This window comes from Gobio gobio, assembly GCF_949357685.1.
Source record: "Gobio gobio genome assembly, chromosome: 16".
Taxonomy (NCBI): domain Eukaryota; kingdom Metazoa; phylum Chordata; class Actinopteri; order Cypriniformes; family Gobionidae; genus Gobio; species Gobio gobio.
Genome location: NC_137109.1, coordinates 53133063 through 53158586, shown reverse-complemented (window position 1 = coordinate 53158586; position 25524 = coordinate 53133063). Strand labels below are relative to the sequence as shown.

At 44.2% G+C, this 25524-nt stretch overlaps 1 protein-coding gene across 1 annotated transcript; it reads right to left on the bottom strand.

The window, feature by feature from the left end:
• Positions 1-1834: 1834 nt before the first annotated feature.
• lyar (Ly1 antibody reactive homolog (mouse)) lies at positions 1835-25424 on the bottom strand. Its single transcript, XM_079838862.1, has 9 exons — positions 25137-25424; positions 22916-23038; positions 19723-19837; positions 19528-19635; positions 19340-19417; positions 13503-13767; positions 7848-7910; positions 2104-2189; positions 1835-2013 (listed from the first exon to the last, which is right to left on the bottom strand). Exons 2-9 carry the CDS (start codon positions 23035-23037, stop codon positions 1876-1878), a joined length of 975 nt encoding a protein of 324 aa, XP_079694988.1. The 5' UTR covers position 23038; positions 25137-25424; the 3' UTR covers positions 1835-1875.
• Between the last annotated feature and the right edge of the window lie 100 nt (positions 25425-25524).

The following is a 25524-nucleotide window of genomic DNA, read 5'->3' as shown; positions in this document are numbered from 1 at the left end:
AGATGGGGCGTGGCTATCATAAGGGGCGTGGCTATCAGATGGGGCGTGGCTATCAGAACCGGCAGGACTATCAGATGGGGCGTGGCTATCAGAAAGGACAGGACTATCAGATGGGGCGTGGCTATCAGAAGGGGCGTGGCTATCAGAAGGGATAGGACTATCAGATGGGGCGTGGCTATCAGAAGGGGCGTGGCTATCAGATGGGGCGTGGCTATCAGAAGGGGCAGGACTATCAGATGGGGCGTGGCTATCAGAAGGGACAGGACTGTCCGATGGGGCGTGGCTATCAGAAGGGACAGGGCTATCAGATGGGGCGTGGCTATCAGAAGGGACAGGACTGTCCGATGGGGCGTGGCTATCAGAAGGGGCGTGGCTATCAGATGGGGCGTGGCTATCAGAAGGGGCAGGACTATCAGATGGGGCGTGGCTATCAGAAGGGACAGGACTGTCCGATGGGGCGTGGCTATCAGAAGGGGCAGGACTATCAGATGGGGCGTGGCTATTCGAAGGGGCATGGCTATCCGAAGGGGCGTGGTAATCAGAATGGGCGTGGCTATCAGAAGGGGCAGGACTATCAGATGGGGCGTGGCTATCAGAAGGGGCGTGGCTATCAGAAGGGGCGTGGCTATCAGAAGGGGCAGGATTATCAGATGGGGCGTGGCTATCAGAAGGGGCAGGACTATCAGATGGGGCGTGGCTATCAGAAGGGGCAGGATTATCAGATGGGGCGTGGCTATCAGAAGGGGCAGGACTATCAGATGGGGCGTGGCTATCGGAAGGGGCGTGGCTATCAGAAGGGGCAGGACTATCAGATGGTGCGTGGCTATCAGAAGGGGCAGGACTATCAGATGGGGCGTGGCTATCAGAAGGGGCAGGACTATCAGATGGTGCGTGGCTATCAGAAGGGGCAGGACTATCAGATGGGGCGTGGCTATCAGAAGGGGCAGGATTATCAGATGGGGCGTGGCTATCAGAAGGGGCAGGACTATCAGATGGGGCGTGGCTATCAGAAAGGACAGGAGTCTCAGATGGGGCGTGGCTATCAGAAGGGGTGTGGCTATCAGATGGGGCGTGGCCATCAGAAGGGACAGGGCAGGACTATCAGAAGGGGTGTGGCTATCAGAAGGGGCAGGACTATCAGATGGGGCGTGGCTATCAGAAAGGACAGGAGTCTCAGATGGGGCGTGGCTATCAGAAGGGGTGTGGCTATCAGATGGGGCGTGGCCATCAGAAGGGACAGGGCAGGACTATCAGATGGGGCGTGGCTATCAGAAGGGGCAGGACTATCAGATGGGCCGTGGCTATCAGAAGGGGCAGGACTATCAGATGGGGCGTGGCTATCAGAAAGGACAGGAGTCTCAGATGGGGCGTGGCTATCAGAAGGGGTGTGGCTATCAGATGGGGCGTGGCTATCAGAAGGGACAGGGCAGGACTTTCAGAAGGGGTGTGGCTATCAGAAGGGACAGGACTATCAGAAGGGGTGTGGCTATCAGAAAGGACAGGAGTCTCAGATGGGGCGTGGCTATCAGAAGGGACAGGAGTCTCAGATGGGGCGTGGCTATCAGAAGGGACAGGGCAGGACTTTCAGAAGGGGTGTGGCTATCAGAAGGGGTGTGGCTATCAGATGGGGCGTGGCTATCAGAAGGGACAGGGCAGGACTTTCAGAAGGGGTGTGGCTATCAGAAGGGGTGTGGCTATCAGAAGGGGCATGGCAGGACTTTCAGAAGGGGTGTGGCTATCAGATGGGGCGTGGCTATCAGAAGGGACAGGGCAGGACTTTCAGAAGGGGTGTGGCTATCAGACTCTGGTCATAAAATAACTGAAGACACGGATGGATGTTTTAGCGTTTATTCCAGCGAGAGGACGACGCCTCAGTTATTTCAGCAGTCTGACTTTCTCCTTCAGCATCTTAAACTTGGGGTTGTTGTTGATCTTCTTGTTGAACAGAGACAGCAGCTCCTCTTCCGATCTGAAGTTTGCGTCTCCAGTAAATGAATAATATGCAGCTAAAACCTGTAAAAACACCACAGAGTCGATCGTTTGTCAAACGGCCAGCACTGGAACAGGAAAGCCCGCCTCAGATTCACCAGAGTCGCTGCTCACCTTCTTGCGGAGCTTCTTGACGGCGAGTCCGTCCTCAGGAGCGTCTTTCAGAACCGCCTTTATCGTCCCCTTCCAATTAAACTTCCCTGCAGACAAACACACAGCGCTCAGACCAAACAGCTTATGATTATTATTCTTGGTCATGTGTTGGTCATGTGTCGGTCGTGTGTCGGTCGTGTGTCGGTCGTGTGTCGGTCGTGTGTCGGTCGTGTGTCGGTCGTGTGTCGGTCGTGTGTCGGTCGTGTGTCGGTCGTGTGTCGGTCGTGTGTCGGTCGTGTGTCGGTCGTGTGTCGATCATGTGTCGGTCATGTGTTGGTCATGTGTTGGTCGTGTGTCGGTCGTGTGTTGGTCGTGTGTCGGTCGTGTGTCGGTCGTGTGTTGGTCGTGTGTTGGTCATGTGTCGGTCGTGTGTCGGTCGTGTGTCGGTCGTGTGTCGATCGTGTGTCGGTCGTGTGTTGGTCGTGTGTTGGTCGTGTGTTGGTCGTGTGTTGGTCGTGTGTCGGTCGTGTGTCGGTCGTGTGTCGGTCGTGTGTCGGTTGTGTGTCGGTCGTGTCGGTCATGTGTCGGTCATGTGTCGGTCATGAGTCGGTCGTGTGTCGGTCGTGTGTCGGTCGTGTGTCGATCATGTGTCGATCATGTGTCGATCATGTGTCGGTCATGTGTTGGTCATGTGTCGATCATGTGTCGATCATGTATTGGTCATGTGTTGGTCGTGTGTCGGTCGTGTGTCGATCATGTGTCGGTCATGTGTTGGTCATGTGTCGATCATGTATTGGTCGTGTGTTGGTCATGTGTTGGTCGTGTGTCGGTCGTGTGTCGGTCGTGTGTCGGTCGTGTGTCGATCATGTGTCGGTCATGTGTTGGTCGTGTGTTGGTCGTGTGTCGGTCGTGTGTTGGTCGTGTGTCGGTCGTGTGTCGGTCGTGTGTCGGTCGTGTGTCGGTCTTGTGTCGATCATGTGTCGGTCGTGTGTCGGTCGTGTGTCGGTCGTGTGTCGGTCGTGTGTCGGTCGTGTGTCGATCATGTGTCGATCATGTGTCGGTCATGTGTTGGTCGTGTGTCGGTCATGTGTCGGTCATGTGTTGGTCATGTGTTGGTCGTGTGTCGATCATGTGTCGATCATGTATTGGTCGTGTGTCGGTCGTGTGTCGGTCGTGTGTTGGTCATGTGTCGGTCGTGTGTCGGTCGTGTGTCGGTCGTGTGTCGGTCATGTGTCGATCATGTGTCGATCATGTATTGGTCATGTGTTGGTCGTGTGTCGATCATGTGTCGGTCATGTGTTGGTCGTGTGTCGATCATGTGTCGATCATGTGTCGGTCATGTGTTGGTCGTGTGTCGGTCGTGTGTCGATCATGTGTCGATCATGTGTTGGTCGTGTGTTGGTCGTGTGTCGGTCGTGTGTCGGTCATGTGTTGGTCGTGTGTCGGTCGTGTGTTGGTCGTGTGTCGGTCGTGTGTCGGTCGTGTGTCGGTCGTGTGTCGGTCGTGTGTCGGTCGTGTGTCGGTCGTGTGTCGGTCGTGTGTCGGTCTTGTGTCGGTCGTGTGTCGGTCGTGTGTCGGTCGTGTGTCGGTCGTGTGTCAATCATGTGTCGATCATGTGTCGGTCGTGTGTCGGTCGTGTGTCGGTCGTGTGTCGGTCGTGTGTCGGTCGTGTGTCGGTCTTGTGTCGGTCTTGTGTCGATCGTGTGTCGGTCGTGTGTTGGTCGTGTGTCGGTCATGTGTTGGTCGTGTGTTGGTCGTGTGTCGATCATGTGTCGATCATGTATTGGTCGTGTGTCGGTCGTGTGTCGGTCGTGTGTCGGTCGTGTGTCGGTCGTGTGTCGGTCGTGTGTCGGTCGTGTGTCGGTCTTGTGTCGGTCTTGTGTCGATCATGTGTCGATCATGTGTCGATCATGTGTTGGTCGTGTGTCGGTCGTGTGTCGGTCGTGTGTCGGTCGTGTGTCGGTCGTGTGTTGGTCATGTGTTGGTCGTGTGTCGGTCGTGTGTCGGTCGTGTGTCGGTCGTGTGTCGATCATGTGTCGGTCATGTGTTGGTCGTGTGTTGGTCGTGTGTCGGTCGTGTGTTGGTCGTGTGTCGGTCGTGTGTCGGTCGTGTGTCGGTCGTGTGTCGGTCTTGTGTCGGTCGTGTGTCGGTCGTGTGTCGGTCGTGTGTCGGTCGTGTGTCGGTCGTGTGTCGGTCGTGTGTCGGTCGTGTGTCGATCATGTGTCGATCATGTGTCGGTCATGTGTCGGTCGTGTGTCGGTCATGTGTCGGTCATGTGTTGGTCATGTGTTGGTCGTGTGTCGATCATGTGTCGATCATGTATTGGTCGTGTGTCGGTCGTGTGTCGGTCGTGTGTTGGTCATGTGTCGGTCGTGTGTCGGTCGTGTGTCGGTCGTGTGTCGGTCATGTGTCGATCATGTGTCGATCATGTATTGGTCATGTGTTGGTCGTGTGTCGATCATGTGTCGGTCATGTGTTGGTCGTGTGTCGATCATGTGTCGATCATGTGTCGGTCATGTGTTGGTCGTGTGTCGGTCGTGTGTCGATCATGTGTCGATCATGTGTTGGTCGTGTGTTGGTCGTGTGTCGGTCGTGTGTCGGTCATGTGTTGGTCGTGTGTCGGTCGTGTGTTGGTCGTGTGTCGGTCGTGTGTCGGTCATGTGTCGGTCATGTGTCGGTCGTGTGTCGGTCGTGTGTCGGTCGTGTGTCGGTCGTGTGTCGGTCTTGTGTCGGTCGTGTGTCGGTCGTGTGTCGGTCGTGTGTCGGTCGTGTGTCAATCATGTGTCGATCATGTGTCGGTCGTGTGTCGGTCGTGTGTCGGTCGTGTGTCGGTCTTGTGTCGGTCGTGTGTCGGTCGTGTGTCGGTCTTGTGTCGGTCTTGTGTCGATCATGTGTCGGTCGTGTGTTGGTCGTGTGTCGGTCATGTGTTGGTCGTGTGTTGGTCGTGTGTCGATCATGTGTCGATCATGTATTGGTCGTGTGTCGGTCGTGTGTCGGTCGTGTGTCGGTCGTGTGTCGGTCGTGTGTCGGTCGTGTGTCGGTCGTGTGTCGGTCGTGTGTCGGTCGTGTGTCGGTCTTGTGTCGATCATGTGTCGATCATGTGTTGGTCGTGTGTCGGTCGTGTGTCGGTCGTGTGTCGGTCGTGTGTCGATCATGTGTCGATCATGTGTCGATCATGTGTTGGTCATGTGTTGGTCATGAGTTGGTCGTGTGTCGGTCGTGTGTTGATCATGTGTTGGTCGTGAGTTGGTCGTGTGTTGGTCGTGAGTTGGTCATGTGTTGGTCTTGTGTCGGTCTTGTGTCGGTCGTGTGTCGGTCGTGTGTCGGTCATGTGTCGGTAATGTGTCGGTCATGTGTCGGTCATGAGTTGGTCATGTGTCGGTCATGTGTCGGTCATGTGTCGGTCATGTGTCGGTCATGTGTCGGTCATGTGTCGGTCATGTGTCGGTCATGTGTCGGTCATGTGTCGGTCATGTGTTGGTCATGTGTTGGTCATGAGTCGGTCGTGTGTTGATCATGTGTTGGTCATGTGTTGGTCGTGAGTTGGTCGTGAGTTGGTCGTGAGTTGGTCATGTGTTGGTCATGTGTTGGTCTTGTGTTGGTCTTGTGTCGGTCATGTGTCGGTCATGTGTCGGTCATGTGTTGGTCTTGTGTTGGTCGTGTGTTGGTCGTGTGTTGGTCATGAGTCGGTCATGTGTTGGTCTTGTGTCGGTCATGTGTTGGTCATGTGTCGGTCATGTGTCGGTCATGTGTTGGTCATGTGTCGGTCATGTGTTGGTCTTGTGTCGGTCATGTGTTGGTCATGTGTCGGTCATGTGTCGGTCATGTGTTGGTCATGTGTCGGTCATGTGTCGGTCATGTGTCGTTCTTCTCTGGGCACAGGTCAACCATAAAGGTCCAATCACACAAGGAGTTGTATTAGCAACATTTCAGAGCTTGAACATACAATTTCCAACAGATCTCCATAACTTTTGTATTCATTTTAGATACAAATAGCTTAAATATTTGAATGGCTTGTCTCCCAAACACTAGAATATGGATATTTTCCTTAACCTTCTGAACAGACTGAACTGATGTTGTTAGAGGTCTTGTTGTCCGGGGGCAAATATCTGAAAGATTCTTAAATCAACAGAAGACTGATTTTATGATCAAAACAAGAACAAACATCTGCAACTTAATTCAAAAGAAAAAGTCATTTATACACACACTGACAGACCCTTGTTCTTGTTTTAAGCATAAACACTTAATTTTGTTCAATTTCTCAGACAACAAGACTTAATTTCTTCATTTCTCTTCTCCAGTAAATGTGTCTTGATTTAAGGATGTTTAGATATTTGTGCTGGAAAACAAAAACCCTGAGGGAGAAGTGCATGCAATTCTTGTGCACTCAAAAAATCTTGTTTTCCATTTTAATGGTTACATTTTGCAATATAATTTATAATTTTAGTTTGTTGTAAAGGTGCAGTGTGTAGTATTTATGAGGATGTGTTGTCAGAAATGCAATATAATATACATAACTATGTTTATAAAGACCTAACATAATGAGCCGTTATGTTTTTATGACCTTAGAATGAGCCGTTTGTATCTACACACACACACACACACACACACACACACACACACCGCGGGTCATAGATAAACATAATAAAGGTTAGATGTCTCATGGCCAATGGAGGTCGACGCCCGCTCCTGGCGGCCATCTTGTCTCCCGTAACATTGTATTTTAATGGTGCATGCGTTTTTTAAATAACCATAACTTGCTCAACCGATTTTCAAGCGGTTTGGTTTGTTATAAACATCCGAGATGTAGTTATGACACTGCATACTTATGAATAATTAGTTCAAGCTTCCAGAATTATAGCCATGTTAATAACGTTCGTAAGAAACCAAACCATTTGTAAATCCGTCCAGATTTCAGCGAGATAAGAGTATTTGTGTTCAGATCACTCGCCTTACATCAGGAGCCAGAAAGCTTGCCTGAGACAAGATGGCCGCCGCGAGACAAGATGGCCGCCAGTGATGGCGTTAGAGACTCTAGCCTTTATTATGGATATCTATGCCGTGGGTCTCCTTATAGTGAAGCCGCCATTTTGTGCCGCCATGTTTCTACGGTAGCCCTAAACGGACAAACTTCTCTACAGAGCGCTAGTCACTCTCCGAAAACCACATCTTTGTCCTGTGTGGGCCACCGTAGCTTCTCTATGTGGTTGGAAAGGGAGGGGTGAGTGGGTGCAATTCACAACCTCACCACTAGATGCCACTAACATTCACACACTGCACCTTTAAAGGTTAAATTCAATTTTAGAGGTCAAAAAAGCATGTCTTATTAACTGACATCATGAAACATACAATTTAACAGCAATTTATTAAAAGAAAAAAAAAATGTTGCGCTCTATGAAATGCATTATTTTGTCTCAAACCCAAATTATTGGGTAAGTCAATGATGACAGAATTGTCCTTTTTGGGTGCACTGTCCCTTTAAGTGTACTGACCTTGTTACCATCAGTATATTAAACATGATGTATTATCATATCAATGGCCACTGAAATGAATGCACTCTCGCATTTTTTGGTGATTCTGAAGTTATTTTTTTGTTATTGACGTTTTAACGCTCCTAAAATTCTCTTTCACTGGCCGCTTCAGAAAATCCCCCGACCTACTTTTGATCTTTTCATACACAAGTTGACATTCTGCATTATACAGTAAATTCAGGAATCATAGGGCACTAATTGAATGCCATTATTATTATGCTTATTGTGAAATACCTGTAGTGTTTGATTCAGACTCCTGGGTCACTGGCTCCTCCTCCTCCTCCGGATTCGGACTCTCTGATTGGTCAAAGCAGACAGGAAACAAGAAAGGTACACACAGTTAGAGACAGTCTTCACATATCCGCCATGTTTGTAGTTCTGAACCAAAGCCTCCTAGCGCAATGGGTTGTGGGTAATATTAGCCGTTATAGTGTGCACGGATCCAAATCTACTGGAAATAGTACCAGGGTGAGTCAAATTTAAGACCTTTTTAAGACATTTTAAGACCATAAAGATTGAAATTTAAGACCTATACGACGCATTACCAAAATTATTTAAATCAAAGAAATAATAAAAAAATCATTTTGATTTCAATGAATTCAGTCATTGCTTTATCTGTAAATTAAATTAATGCTTTTTCAATGACATTAGGCGCAAAATGAAAATAGGCTAAAACAAACTTGCCCTCAAATAGAATACAAAACCGCATATTAATATCCTAATAGAGATGAACAGGAACAACAAACACCATTTGGGGAAGATTTCTCACTGCGATTATTCTGGTTAAAATGCGTTTTTTTTTTGTTGGTTTGTTTGTTTTTTATAAATGAAAAGTGTATGCATATAACATTTTATATATTAATGCGACTAATAATAATTATATTTGATAAACACAAATATTTAACAAAATTAGAAATATTACTATTACAATAACATTGTAACATTTAAATTTTAAGAATAAATATAACAATAATAATAATAACATTTATATTTTACAAACTGCTGGGTTACCTGTTAATATGCAGACAGCCTATGACTAAAAATCATTAGAAAGGTCTAAAGATTTATTGTAAAAAATAATTCTGTGCTTTTTATCTGTGATAACAATTTCTTAAAGTCTTTGTATTTAATATGAAATATGAGCCTCTTATGCATCAACTGTGAGGAAAAAACTGTACATTGGAGAAAAACATAAGGATTGTCATATAAATTTATTTAGAGAGAAGTATTATTTTTCATATTTGTTCCCCAAACGTTTCATTCATCCTGAAGCCAGAGGGCGCCCTCGAGCAGAAACTCCACATTAGCCTCAGAGAAGTCATCGCTAGCCCTAAAGTGAAGCTGGAGATGTAGATAAACTGAAGATAGAAACGCTTTGACTGATGAAACGAGATCTGGAGTATTTGAGTTCTTCAAGCCTTCACTATCTTCATAATCATAATATGTGCAGAGCTGATTGAGTTTATCACTGTAGAGAATAATAGAGAACAGTGCAAAATACAACATTATTAAACGTAGACATATTTAGCGGACAGGTAAGCATTTATCACGTACGTGTACCAACACCCCCAGAAAGAACTACAACACCCCCAGAAAGAACTACAACACCCCCAGAAAGAACTACAACACCCCCAGAAAGAACTACAACACCACCCCCAGAAAGAACTACAACACCACCCCCAGAAAGAACTACAACACCACCCCCGGAAAGAACTACAACACCACCCCCAGAAAGAACTACAACACCACCCCCGGAAAGAACTACAACACCACCCCCGGAAAGAACTACAACACCACCCCCGGAAAGAACTACAACACCACCCCCGGAAAGAACTACAACACCACCCCCGGAAAGAACTACAACACCACCCCCGGAAAGAACTACAACACCACCCCCGGAAAGAACTACAACACCACCCCCGGAAAGAACTACAACACCCCCGGAAAGAACTACAACATCCCCGGAAAGAACTACAACACCCCCGGAAAGAACTACAACACCCCCGGAAAGAACTACAACACCCCCGGAAAGAACTACAACACCCCCGGAAAGAACTACAACACCCCCGGAAAGAACTACAACACCCCCGGAAAGAACTACAACACCCCCGGAAAGAACTACAACACCCCCGGAAAGAATTACAACATCCCCCGGAAAGAACTACAACACCCCCGGAAAGAACTACAACACCCCCGGAAAGAACTACAACACCCCCGGAAAGAACTACAACACCCCCGGAAAGAACTACAACACCCCCGGAAAGAACTACAACATCCCCGGAAAGAACTACAACACCCCCGGAAAGAACTACAACACCCCCGGAAAGAACTACAACACCCCCGGAAAGAACTACAACACCCCCGGAAAGAACTACAACATCCCCGGAAAGAACTACAACACCCCCAGAAAGAACAACTACACCCCCGGAAAGAACTACAACACCCCCGGAAAGAACTACAACACCCCCGGAAAGAACTACAACATCCCCGGAAAGAACTACAACACCCCCAGAAAGAACTACAACATCCCCAGAAACCCCCAGAAAGAACTACAACATCCCCCAGAAAGAACTACAACACCCCCAGAAAGAACTACAACACCCCCAGAAAGAACTACAACACCCCCAGAAAGAACTACAACATCCCCCAGAAAGAACTACAACACCCCCAGAAAGAACTACAACACCCCCAGAAAGAACTACAACACCCCCAGAAAGAACTACAACACCCCCAGAAAGAACTACAACCTCCCCAGAAAGAACTGCAACATCCACCAGAAAGAACTGCAACATCCACCAGAAAGAACTGCAACACCCCCAGAAAGAACTACAACATCCCCGGAAAGAACTACAACACCCCCGGAAAGAACTACAACATCCCCAGAAACCCCCAGAAAGAACTACAACATCCCCCAGAAAGAACTACAACACCCCCAGAAAGAACTACAACACCCCCAGAAAGAACTACAACACCCCCAGAAAGAACTACAACATCCCCCAGAAAGAACTACAACACCCCCAGAAAGAACTACAACACCCCCAGAAAGAACTACAACACCCCCAGAAAGAACTACAACCTCCCCAGAAAGAACTACAACCTCCCCAGAAAGAACTGCAACATCCACCAGAAAGAACTACAACACCCCCAGAAAGAACTACAACACCCCCAGAAAGAACTACAACACCCCCAGAAAGAACTACAACCTCCCCAGAAAGAACTGCAACATCCACCAGAAAGAACTGCAACATCCCCAGAAAGAACTGCAACATCCCCAGAAAGAACTACAACACCCCCAGAAAGAACTACAACACCCCCAGAAAGAACTACAACACCCCCAGAAAGAATTACAACATCCCCCAGAAAGAACTACAACACCCCCAGAAAGAACTACAACACCCCGAACGAACGCTCTGAGGGCGGAGCACAGACTCTAGAGCTCCACTTTGTCGTCTATGATTCGATACCATTTTGCTACTGTGTAACGTTAATAACTTTCTGCGGCCAGCATTTCTGGAAATGAAACCTTTTTTTTAGACCTAACTAAATTAAATTTAAGACCTCGGATGAAAATCTGGCCGTTTTTAAGACGTTTTAAGGCCTTAAATTTAAAATATTTAATACTTTTTAACAGGGCTCTGAACCGGTTCAAGGAACGAAAACGAAAACCGGAAACGAACGAAATTTTAAGAGGAACAAAAACGAAATCAAAATCAATTTGAATCGTTCTGAACAGAAACTTTAATTTGAAATGGCCATTAACCGGTTAATAACGTTATTTTATCGTTCTCTTTAATATTGTAATCTGGCAGTGGCCAATCATGAATAGAGTAGCTCAGCATGTGATGTGGCGGATCAAGCGAGAGTGAAATATCATCTGTGAATCTACGGTAACACAAGTCAGTGTGAGCGCATTTACACGCCTCAAGCACATTTCTCTCCCCGCTGAGCTCATCAATGAAAGCGCAGGTATTGGAGGACATTCTTTTCATACGTTTAAATAAGACGTACAGACTTTAAGCTCAAATAGTCTGATTTAGGCTAGTTTGTGGATTCCGTTTAAGCCTATCCAAGTAGGCTATAGCATCTATCAAACATTTGTCCTATAGTCTTTCAGATGGCCAATACAGCTCAATGTTTTCTATATAGACGGCTGATGCTGCGTATTAAATGGTGTTATATTGCATTAAATGATCAAGCTTTATTAGCTGACTGAGTTTGATTATGGGATGCAGACGTGTGTGCAGTGTTTGCTTTGAAATTACCAGCATTAAAAGAGCAATGGTTATTCAGTTTATTTATTCTTTATTCATGCAATTTTTAAAACAAGTCGTGTTGAAAAAAAAGTGATGTACAAAGAATGTTATCACTCTTCTGAAAAGAATTCGGCATAAGAGCCACTTTCAATAGTCTAACGCTCCATTAAAACCGGTCCGCTGTTTGTAATTAATGCATGTATTTCTGTTGTGGTTTTAAAAATGTTATGAAATAAATATTCAAGTTTAATTACCATGCGTATTATTATTATTATTGAGTGAAAATAAGTCTATTTATACATATTTGTTTAAAGTATAGGCTAAATTAAAATAACGTTATTAACCGGTATTTTTTCAAATCAACAATAATGTTTATTGAGGAACGCAAAAACGGAAACGCTATAATATTGATTCTGCTCGGAGTGAACCAATTGATATTTTTTTCCGTTTTTAAGCCCTGCTTGTAAGACATTAAGAGATCGACAAGTGTGTGCATCATTCAAACAATCTAATTTAGAAATTTTTCTTTTAACACTGATTAACGCACATGCATAAGATCGTATCGTTTAAATATAAAGAAATCTCCAGCGTTCGTTTCAACCAGTGACGTTTAGACCTCATAATATCTGCACGCGTACTATTGCACTATTTACATCTGCGAAAGACATAACCAACTGTGTTTATGCGACTACTCACTAAAGATGGACATTTTTGACATCATTTTGTGTGTATTTGACTGAGGAAAAACAACTTAATTTGGAATGCGCGAGCTCTTTAGGCTTGTGTGTGTGTGTGTGTGTTTGTTGTTGGCATGAGCGCAAAGAAAACTCTCTCTTAAAGAGCTCTCATCCCATAAGTATTACGAAATGCTATAAAATCTCTTGCATGTTCAAATTGGCGAGGTTTAAAAAGACATGGGCAGTGATTTCCGTCATCTGTCCCGCAACTGAAGCGAAAGTGTTGAATCTGAGCGCGCAGATGCTTTTATAGCGCAGGTGCGATGTCTTTTGAAGCAAGAAGCAGTTTGCTGATTTTGAGAGAATGGAGACGCGCAGTAATGCTGAAATTACTTACAAAAAAAGTTTCCAAATGACTGATTGATGTGATAATCTTTGTTGATTAATTTAATAATAAACATTTGCAGTAATTTCCCGCTTCATAAACCCAAAACTTGCGCGAGTGAGTAAAATTATGCGCAATACCCGCATCAAAATTCAGACCCTGTGCGGTATCGATTTAATATCAGTACTTCGGTATTAGATTGTGGTATCGAGCCATCCCTACAACACAGCGAACGAACGCTCTGAGGGCGGAGCAAAGACTCTCGAGCTCCATTTTGTCGTCTACGATTCGATACTTTTTTGCTACTGTGTAACGTTAATAACTTTCTGCGGCCAGCGTTTCTGGAAATGAACGAGGATAAAACCTTTTTTTTAGACCTAACTAAATTAAATTTAAGACCTCGGATGAAAATCCGGCCGTTTTTAAGACGTTTTAAGGCCTTAAATTATTTTTTTTTTAATACTTTTTAAGTACCCGCGGGAACCCTTACGCGACTTTAGACGTAATCTTTTCAACACACTACACTTCTAACCTCACACACTGTTCAGGACGGGTGATACACTCTGATCCTCACCATCAAACACCTCCTCTTTTCTCCTCTTCTGTCTTTTGTTGGTCTTTTCGTCTACATGCTGTCCGTTCTCCTCTTGTTTCCTCTTTTTTCGGCTCTGCTTCTTGCTGGTGTTTTGCCCGTTCTGCTCCTCCGTGGCCTTTCTCTTGTTCTTCTTCTTCTCTTTCCGCTCTACTCTCGTTTCTTCATTAGCCTCAGTGCCGTTGTTCTGCTGGCTCCGGGTCGGGTTGAGTTCGCCTGTCGTCTGATCGGCGGTTCGGCTGCTGTCCTGAAACATCACGAAACAAAACGTTAGGGGATGCACCGGTTGCAAAAATCGGATCCGGTTTTCTTTGTATTTTTCCGGAAGTGCGGCCGCATGCACATACGCCTATATTGCAATCATGCAAACATGTCACTTGTGTGTTACAAACGGAAACTGGAGAACTGAGGGAAGAGACGAGATACACTGAAGGGAATGAAGAGCCGCTTTCCTGCGCGAGCTGAAGTTGCGCGAGCCGAAGTTGAGCGAGCCGAAGTTGAGCGAGCCGAAGTTGCGCGAGCTGAAGTTGAGCGAGCTGAAGTTGAGCGAGCTGAAGTTGAGCGAGCCGAAGTAGAGTGAGCTGAAGTTGCGCGAGCTGAAGTTGAGCGAGCTGAAGTTGAGCGAGCTGAAGTTGAGCGAGCCGAAGTAGAGTGAGCTGAAGTTGCGCGAGCTGAAGTTGCGCGAGCTGAAGTTGCGCGAGCCGAAGTTGCTCGAGCCGAAGTTGCGCGAGCCGAAGTTGCTCGAGCCGAAGTTGAGCGAGCCGAAGTTGAGCGAGCCGAAGTTGCGCGAGCCGAAGTTGCGCGAGCCGAAGTTGAGCGAGCCGAAGTTGAGCGAGCCGAAGTTGCTCGAGCCGAAGTTGAGCGAGCCGAAGTTGAGCGAGCTGAAGTTGAGCGAGCTGAAGTTGAGCGAGCCGAAGTAGAGTGAGCTGAAGTTGCGCGAGCTGAAGTTGAGCGAGCTGAAGTTGAGCGAGCTGAAGTTGAGCGAGCCGAAGTAGAGTGAGCTGAAGTTGCGCGAGCTGAAGTTGCGCGAGCTGAAGTTGCGCGAGCCGAAGTTGCTCGAGCCGAAGTTGCGCGAGCCGAAGTTGCTCGAGCCGAAGTTGAGCGAGCCGAAGTTGAGCGAGCCGAAGTTGCGCGAGCCGAAGTTGCTCGAGCCGAAGTTGAGCGAGCCGAAGTTGAGCGAGCCGAAGTTGAGCGAGCCGAAGTTGAGCGAGCCGAAGTTGAGCGAGCCGAAGTTGCGCGAGCCGAAGTTGCTCGAGCCGAAGTTGAGCGAGCCGAAGTTGCTCGAGCCGAAGTTGAGCGAGCCGAAGTTGCTCGAGCCGAAGTTGAGCGAGCCGAAGTTGAGCGAGCCGAAGTTGCGCGAGCCGAAGTTGCTCGAGCCGAAGTTGCGCGAGCCGAAGTTGCTCGAGCCGAAGTTGAGCGAGCCGAAGTTGCTCGAGCCGAAGTTGAGCGAGCCGAAGTTGAGCGAGCCGAAGTTGCTCGAGCCGAAGTTGAGCGAGCTGAAGTTGTGCGAGCTGAAGTTGAGCGAGCCGAAGTTGCTCGAGCCGAAGTTGCTCGAGCCGAAGTTGAGCGAGCCGAAGTTGCTCGAGCCGAAGTTGAGCGAGCCGAAGTTGAGCGAGCCGAAGTTGAGCGAGCCGAAGTTGCGCGAGCCGAAGTTGAGCGAGCCGAAGTTGCGCGAGCTGAAGTTGCGCGAGCTGAAGTTGCGCGAGCTGAAGTTTCACCTCTCCGCCTTACACAAGTGTAGATAGTGAGCGTTTGTTCAGCTCAGCTTCTCACGTGTTGGATCGGATGAGAACGAACTTGTGACAAAGCCCAAATACTTCTTTTGGTAGCCTAAAGAAGAACATGCTGCACTTTAGAAATGAAACACTATCAGTTCTGTAGCCCAGGGTTTCCCAACCACGATCCTGGAGGCACACCAACACAGCACATTTTGCATGTTATATTAATTATATAATTATATACTTTGGTTTTATTTAGGTCTGTCAAAAGATTAAGCGCGATTAATCGCATCCAAAATAAAAGTTTGTGTTTACATAATATATGTGTGTGTACTCTGTTAATTATTATTTATATATAAATACACACACATTCATGTATATATTTAAGAAATATTTGCATGTACACATTTATATAATCTATAATATATATATAAATATAAATGTTTTATATATAAAAAAATATTTTTTTCTTAAATATATACATGAATGTGTGTGTATTTATATATAAATAATAATTAACAGAGTTCACACACACATATATTATGTAAACACAAACTTTTATTTTGGATGCGATTAATCGTGATCGGAAATCGGTATCGTCCATGTAAAATCATGATTCGTGCATCACTACAAATTAGGGATCGACCGATATGGATTTTTTTAGTGCCGATACCGATTTTTTCCATCAACCTTAGCCGATGATCGATACGGCTGCCGATTTTCTTGAGCCGATATTTGGAGCCGATTCTGCTTTTGCTCCCTCAATTTACAACATAAAAATGACACAATGATCAGGATGATAATTTATAAAAGGAACATTTATTGAACTAAAAAAAACTATATTTAACAAATAGTAAAAACAGGAGAGGTAGAACAAGTTAAAAAAGAGTTCAGTGGTGAAAATAAATTCTGAAAATAAATATTTAAGCATAAATAAAATAATGACACTATTGCACACAGTATCAACAAGCGAGCAGCATAATAAAGTGCACACTGACTGCACTATACTTCATTTAAAAACTACTTACAACCTAGTCATTTAATGGTTACACTCTAAAAAATGCTGGGTTAAAAATAACCCAAGTTGGGTTGAAAATGGACTAACCCAGCAATTGGGTTGTTTTGACCCAGCGGTTGGGTTAAATGTTTGCTTAAAGCAACCCAATTGATAGGTTAGTCCATTTTCAACCCAACTTGGGTTATTTTTAACCCAGCATTGTTTAGAGTGTAGGTGCACTTCACTGAATCTCTTGTGGAGCAACACCAGCGGTAATTCAGGAAAAAATCTCCCAATGCTCCACGTGAAACTTCAGTCTTTCCACCTTTACCATCGCGTCAATTCTCAATTGATTTTGATTAATATGCGCGAGGGAGAGCAAGAGAGAGTTTGAAGACGGTGAGAGCTGCCCTGTGGACGCCTGACTGGAAATAATGCAGGGGAAAAAATATCGGCGAACGCAGCAGCCTTATATCAGCCGATACACGTAAAAATCACAAATATCGGCGAACACAGCAGCCTTATATCGGCCGTTACACATAAAAATCACAAATATCAGCGAACGCAGCAGCCTTTTAATATCGGCCGATACACGTAAAAATCGCAAATATCGGCGAACGCAGCAGCCTTATATCGGCCGATACACGTAAAAATCACAAATATCGGCGAACGCAGCAGCCTTATATCGGCCGATACACGTAAAAATCGCAAATATCGGCGAACGCAGCAGCCTTATATCAGCCGATACACGTAAAAATAGCAAATATCGGCGAACGCAGCAGCCTTATATCGGCCGATACACGTAAAAATCGCAAATATCGGCGAACGCAGCAGCCTTATAATATCGGCCGATACACGTAAAAATAGCAAATATCGGCGAACGCAGCAGCCTTATATCGGCCGATACACGTAAAAATCGCAAATATCGGCGAACGCAGCAGCCTTTTAATATCGGCCGATACACGTAAAAATCGCAAATATCGGCGAACGCAGCAGCCTTATATCGGCCGATACACGTAAAAATCACAAATATCGGCGAACGCAGCAGCCTTATATCGGCCGATACACGTAAAAATCGCAAATATCGGCGAACGCAGCAGCCTTATATCAGCCGATACACGTAAAAATAGCAAATATCGGCGAACGCAGCAGCCTTATATCGGCCGATACACGTAAAAATCACAAATATCGGCGAACGCAGCAGCCTTATATCGGCCGATACACGTAAAAATCACAAATATCGGCGAACGCAGCAGCCTTATATCGGCCGATACACGTAAAAATCACAAATATCGGCGAACGCAGCAGCCTTATAATATCGGCCGATACACGTAAAAATAGCAAATATCGGCGAACGCAGCAGCCTTATAATATCGGCCGATACACGTAAAAATAGCAAATGTCGGCGAACGCAGCAGCCTTATAATATCGGCCGATACACGTAAAAATAGCAAATATCGGCAAACGCAGCAGCCGTATATCGGCCGATAAACGTAAAAATAGCAAATATCGGCGAACGCAGCAGCCTTATATCGGCCGATACACGTAAAAATCACAAATATCGGCGAACGCAGCAGCCTTATATCGGCCGATACACGTAAAAATCGCAAATATCGGCGAACGCAGCAGCCTTATATCAGCCGATACACGTAAAAATAGCAAATATCGGCGAACGCAGCAGCCTTATATCGGCCGATACACGTAAAAATCACAAATATCGGCGAACGCAGCAGCCTTATATCGGCCGATACACGTAAAAATCACAAATATCGGCGAACGCAGCAGCCTTATAATATCGGCCGATACACGTAAAAATAGCAAATATCGGCGAACGCAGCAGCCTTATAATATCGGCCGATACACGTAAAAATAGCAAATATCGGCGAACGCAGCAGCCTTATAATATCGGCCGATACACGTAAAAATAGCAAATGTCGGCGAACGCAGCAGCCTTATATCGGCCGATACACGTAAAAATAGCAAATATCGGCAAACGCAGCAGCCGTATATCGGCCGATAAACGTAAAAATAGCAAATATCGGCGAACGCAGCAGCCTTATATCGGCCGATACATGTAAAAATCACAAATTTCGGCCAACGCAGCAGCCTTATATCAGTGAATACACGTAAAAATAGCAAATATCGGCGAACGCAGCAGCCTTATATCGGCCGATAAACGTAAAAATCGCAAATATCGGCCAACGCAGCAGCCTTATATCGGCCGATAAAAGTAAAAATCACAAATATCGTTGAACGCAGCAGCCTTATATCGGCTGATAAACGTAAAAAACGCAAATATCGGCCAACGCAGCAGCCTTATATCGGCCGATAAAAGTAAAAATCACAAATATCGTTGAACGCAGCAGCCTTATATCGGCTGATAAACGTAAAAAACGCAAATATCGGCAAACGCAGCAGCCTTATATCAGCCGATACACATAAAAATCACAAATATCGGCAAACGCAGCAGCCGTATATCGGCCGATAAACGTAAAAATAGCAAATATCGGCGAACGCAGCAGCCTTATATCGGCCGATACATGTAAAAATCACAAATTTCGGCCAACGCAGCAGCCTTATATCAGTGAATACACGTAAAAATAGCAAATATCGGCGAACGCAGCAGCCTTATATCGGCCGATAAACGTAAAAATCGCAAATATCGGCCAACGCAGCAGCCTTATATCGGCCGATAAAAGTAAAAATCACAAATATCGTTGAACGCAGCAGCCTTATATCGGCTGATAAACGTAAAAAACGCAAATATCGGCCAACGCAGCAGCCTTATATCGGCCGATAAAAGTAAAAATCACAAATATCGTTGAACGCAGCAGCCTTATATCGGCTGATAAACGTAAAAAACGCAAATATCGGCAAACGCAGCAGCCTTATATCAGCCGATACACATAAAAATCACAAATATCGGCAAACGCAGCAGCCTTATATCGGCCGATACACGTAAAAATAGAAAATATCGGCAAACGCAGCAGCCTTATATCAGCCGATACACGTAATTTTTTTTGCAAATATCGGCCGATATATCGGTCTAACACTAATACAAAATGTAGATTGTTTGGTGTGAAGTGCGCCCTGGTCACTCTTACGCTGTCGGATGAGAAGATCTCCCAGACCTGCTCCAGTAAATCTGGACTGTGGATCTTCAGGCTGTTCTTCATCCAGTTCTGCGGTGGAGGAAGCAGAGGTTAAGGACGGGGTCAGGGGTGAGAAGGCAGAGGTTAAGGATGGGGTCAGGGGTGAGAAGGCAGAGGTTAAGGATGGGGTCAGGGGTCACCTGGAACTTGGCTCTCTTCCGGGGGACGTTATCATACGAGCTGACCTGAAGCAGGACCTGCTGGAGTCTGGGCTGAACCCCGGGCCGCTCCACGGCCTCCTGGATCCTCTGCGGCAGAACCACACACGTTAGCCATCCCATAATCCCTCACACACACACACTCACACACACACACACACACACACACACACTCACCTCGAGCCACTGCTGCTGCTTCACATCGCCTTTATTGGCCTTGGGCTGGAAGTCTTTGCCGCCGTATTTCTGATCCTCACTGATGCACTTGATGTGGTTCTTGTAATCGTCGCCACTGTAGACACACACACACACACACACACACACACACACACACACACACACACACACACACACACACACACACGTTGAGCTCGGACCAGGGTTCCCACTCTCTCATCAACACCAGATTCAAGGACTTTTTAAAGCACCTTTTATTTTAAACCAAGCTCAATAAATGTGATAAAGGTGTGTGTGTGTTACTGCCGATATATCACACACACTCCTGAACCTGTGTGTGTCATTACTGCAGTAACACTAAAGCACACACTCATGACTACATACAGCTTCCACTGAGGAAAAATGCCCAATTTTACAAAATCCACTGAGGACAGAGGCTGGTGTAGAAAAGTGAGTTTTAGCTCTTTTCAACATTTATTCCACTCTAGTTTTAGCTCTCGTTTTATAATTACTTCATTAAAACATCAAAATATAGAGATAATATTCTATACATGAACGTCCCAATTAAATGAAAAGATATGGACAAGTTCATTGTTAGGCATTAAATATGCTAAATTATTAGTGCTGGCAGTTAAACGCGTTATTAACGACGTTAACGCAAACCTATTTTAACGGCGTCAATTTTTTTATCGCGAGATTAACGTTCTTTTTGGTCTAACAAACTTTGTAGTTTTTTCACATGCTGTTGCAGCAACTAGTAACGTTAGAAAAACTACAACACCACTCCGGATGTAGCTAGACCGGAAACAAAACATCAGGCACGCTGCGGCTGCCCACACTCGTTTGGGCCATTAAAAGAGTAGACGTGGATGGCAAGCGTGAGACGCCGAAATGAGAAACGTATTATGCCATGGTTTAACTCAGGGGTCTTCAACTAAAAGTGCTTGTCTTGAGCGCTGCTTTCTGCTCTGATGGTGCATTCACACCGGACGCGAATGAAGCGTTTTGCGCGAGTGATTTAAGTCAATGCAAAGACGCAAATAGACATTCTGCGGCGCGAATTAAGCGGCGTGCATGTCGCGTCATTCGCGTCCGGTGTACCTGCATGCTTGACCGCGCGTCTGGGTCTGAACGTAACAGTGAGCATTGCAACGTTAACCGTTTCATTAGCCTACGTCAAAAGGCTTCGCGGTCCGGATTCGGACCGGAGTCCGCTAGTTGGCGACCCCTGGTTTAACTGCACTATAGGCGGAGTCCTAGTTTACCTTGCATGTGCACTTTGTAATTTTATTTTGTATCACCCTGTTTTGATCCCTTAGAAAGGGCTGTTGAAGGGGCTGTTTGTGCAACAAAGTATTTTTTTTTCACCCTTTTATTGATGGACAGTGTTACATTGTGTGAGCGCTTATTTGCTTCAAGTGAGAATGTTGGTGTGAAATCGAACACTACAGTATGCCAATGTTGTTTTCAATAAAACAAACATTTGAACAAAGCAAGCCGATCCACTTTTCTATGTTGATAAGAGCATTAAAATAAGAAAAAATAATGGGACAAAAAGAAATCAAGGGACATTTAGAATAAATAAAAATGTGCGATTAATTGTGATTAATTGTGAGTTAACTATGGCATTAATGCGATTAATCACGATTAAATATTTTAATCATTTGACAGCACTATAAATTATTTATTACACGTACCTTTTAAAACTCTATCTGTAGGCTTTTAAGACCTGCACATATTATATTTAACAGATATAATAATCGCTGCTGTAATAACGGCCCATTTCAAATGTTTACATGCTTTTCTTCTCTTTATTTTGAGAGTGGTGATGAAATATTGCTCTTGTAAACACTCGCCAGCGTTTCAGTAATGAGAGTCTAGATCTTTAAAATGCATCCAATGAGAGCGAAGCACAGCCGTACGGTGGCCCACAGGGGTCAAAACGGATAAACAGTGGATTCTCAAGTGATATATTCTTGCTCAGAGATGTGGATTCGAAAGGCAGTTTAATGACCACATGTCTTTGGTGTTTGTCTATAATGCTGCGTTCACACCAAACGCGAATAGAGCGTCTGGCGCGAGTGATTTCAATGTTAAGTCAATGGAAAGGCGCGTTGACGCGCGTCTGGAGGTCTCGCGGCGCAGAAGGCGCGTTTCGCGCGGCGCGAAGGACGCGAATCCGCCTCATTCGCGCGTCCAGTTCGCGCAAATTGGACGCGAATTGAGCGTCTTGCGCGATACGCGCGTTACACGCGAATGGTGCTTTTGTGCATTCACGCGTTTGAAGCGAATTCGCGTCTGACGCCCGAGTTGAAAAATTTTAACTTTGGCGTCAATTCACGCCGCATTAACCAATCAGGAGCCTGCTCGCTGCGGTCACGTGGTAAAGTGACGTGATGAGAAACCCTGCATAAATTAAAAACAATACTATTGTGTCACAAAATTTAGTTTTAAGACGTTTTCAGGTGGGAATGTAGTTGTTTAAAGCTCAAATCTGTGGTTTATTTATAAAGAGAGCGCCTATTTAAAAAAATAATCTTGTGTTTTTGGAGTTGTGAGATCCAGGCGATCACCGGGCAATCACCGCTCATAACCCTGGCGAAGGCAGCCTTTCCGCGGTTCATCTTGTGCTGATCTAACGGCCGAGCTTTGCTCATGGATCTATAATTTGTTGTCTGCCAAATCGTTTTGACTGAGGGCAAAGAGAAGTTTCATTACTTTATATTTTAAGGATATTTAAATATACATGTACTGAAGATGATGTAGGCGTTGCCTGGACCACATTTGTGTGGCTATTAATGCTTAATATATATGTTTAATGAAAATGAAAAGAGGCAGAGTGGTGTTTTATGACATATTTCTCCTGGAGCGCCTTGAACGCGCGTCAATTTCGCTTCAAATGCTCGATTTCTACGCGCGTCCAAACCTCTGCGGACGCGCGAATGCATTCAAAATGTTTGCGCGTGAAACTAGACGCGGTAGACGCGATTTTGACGCTCAATTCGCGTTTGGTGTGAACGCAGCATAACAGGAGGTCTTTCGGCCGGGGTTTAAACACAGGTGATGTGAGAAAAACACTGACATTCTGGATTCAGGCAATAAAATCACAGACCAGCCCCAGACAAAGAGGAAAAGCCCTCATGAGCCCACCAGACACACACACACACACACACACACACACACACACACGCACCGGAAGTCTTTCCCGCAGTCGATGCAGGACAGGACGGCACACGCGTGGCATTTGAGCAGGTGCTTCTCCACCTGAGCTTTCCTCAGAGACTCTCCACAGGCGTCACACGTGAAGAACACCATCCTGAAGAAGAAGAGGAAGAAGAAGAGGAAGAAGAGGAAGAGGAAGAAGAAGAGGAAGAAGTTGGACGCTTGAACATGTTGAGTTTACTCGCTTCATTCGCAACAGGCGTGATTCTCCTCATGGGCGGGGCTTCTGCCAGCGGCTCGTCTCATTGGCTGACATGGGCTGTGTTTACACGTCTGTTTTTGTTCAAATCTACTGTTAATGTGTGACAAAACGTAGTTTAAAGACTTTTTCAGTCGATAATGTAGTAGTTTAAAGCTCAAATCTGTGGTTTATTTATATAAAGAGTGACTAGTTGAACATGTGATCTGGTGTGTGTGTGGAGTTAATCGTTAATAATCCCAATTTTTTAATCCAATAATTGGCTTAATATGCAATAATTTCAACTTTTTAATCAAATAAATTGCTCAATATTTATTAATTTCAACTTTTTAATCAAATAAATGGCTAAGAATGTAATAATTCCAACTTTTTAATCAAATAATTGGCTTAGTATGTAATAATCCCAATTTTTTAATCAAATAATTGTCTTAGTATGTAATAATTTCAACTGTTTAATCAAATAATTGGCTTAGTGTGTAATAATTTCCACTTTTTAATCAAATAATTGGCTTAATAATTTCAATTTTTTAATCAAATAATTGTCTTAGTATGTAATAATTCCAACTTTTTAATCAAATAATTGGCTTAGTATGTAATAATTCCAACTTTTTAATCAAATAAATGGCTTAGTATGAAATAATTTCAATTTTTTAATCAAATAATTGGCTCAATATGTAATAATTTCAACTTTTTAATCAAATAAATGGCTTAGTATGTAATAATTCCAACTTTTTAATCAAATAATTGTCTTAGCATGCAATAATTTCAACTTTTAAATCATATAAATGGCTTAATATGTAATAATCCCAAAGTTTTAATCAAATAATTGGCAAAGAATGTAATAATTCCAATTTTTTAATCAATCAATTGGCTCAATATTTATTCATTTCAACTTTTAAATCAAATAATTGGCTTAAAATGCAATAATTTAAAATTTTTAATCAAATAAATGGCTTAGTATGTAATAATTTCCACTTTTTAATCAAATAAATGGCTAAGAATGTAATAATTCCAACTTTTTAATCAAATAATTGGCTAAGAATGTAATAATTTCAATTTTTTAATCTAATAATTGGCTTAATAATTTCAATTTTTTTAATCAAATAATTGGCTTAGTATGTAATAATTCCAACTTTTTTATCAAATAATTGTCTTAGTATGTAATAATTCCAACTTTTTAATCAAATAATTGTCTTAGCATGCAATAATTTCAACTTTTAAATCATATAAATGGCTTAATATGTAATAATCCCAAAGTTTTAATCAAATTATTGGCAAAGAATGTAATAATTCCAATTTTTTAATCAATCAATTGGCTCAATATTTATTCATTTCAACTTTTAAATCAAATAATTGGCTTAAAATGCAATAATTTAAAATTTTTAATCAAATAAATGGCTTAGTATGTAATAATTTCCACTTTTTAATCAAATAAATGGCTAAGAATGTAATAATTCCAACTTTTTAATCAAATAATTGGCTAAGAATGTAATAATTTCAATTTTTTAATCTAATAATTGGCTTAATAATTTCAATTTTTTTAATCAAATAATTGGCTTAGTATGTAATAATTTCAACTTTTTAATCAAATAATTGGCTTAGTATGTAATAATTGCAACTTTTTAATCAAATAAATGGTCTAGTATGTAATAATTCCAACTTTTTAATCAAATAATTGGCTTAGTATGTAATAATTTCAACTTTTTAATCAAATAATTGGCTTAGTATGTCACAAATCGGTATTTTAATGTCATTTATATGATTAACTGGTATTTTGTTTTATTATTGAGATGTACTATAACTGTATTATTGCATCTCTGGACTTCTTCCTCTGGTTATTTCCCGGAAGTCTCGCAGGTTCACAGAAGATAACTCTCCCACCGTGTAAAATCTATATAGTGGATATAGTGGATATATATAATGGATATAGTGGATATAGTGGATATATATAATGGATATAATGGATATTCTGGATAAGCTGAGGCGCGTGTACCTTAATAACTGTGATTCTCTTCTGATGATGATGATGATGATGATGATGATGATCACGTGTTCTCCTCAGCGCATTAATGAACTGTAGAACTGGATTCGGCGCCGGTCCGGTTCTCCTGGTGCCTGTGAACGGGCGAACGGGTGAACGGGTGTCCGGTAACGGTAATAGAGCTCGTTCTTGTCGTTGCTCACAGGATTGAAAATGCGCGCGAGAGTGTTAAAACACGCGTCGCCGGTCGCCACAGACACACGCGAGGTGCAGCACTATTATCGCTCCGGCCGGACACACGAACACCACATAATACCAGTTCCGCTAACACAATAAAAGTAAACAACGGAACTGTTATTCGTTTTTTGTGTGTGTGTGTGTGTGTGTGGTGTTGTTACTA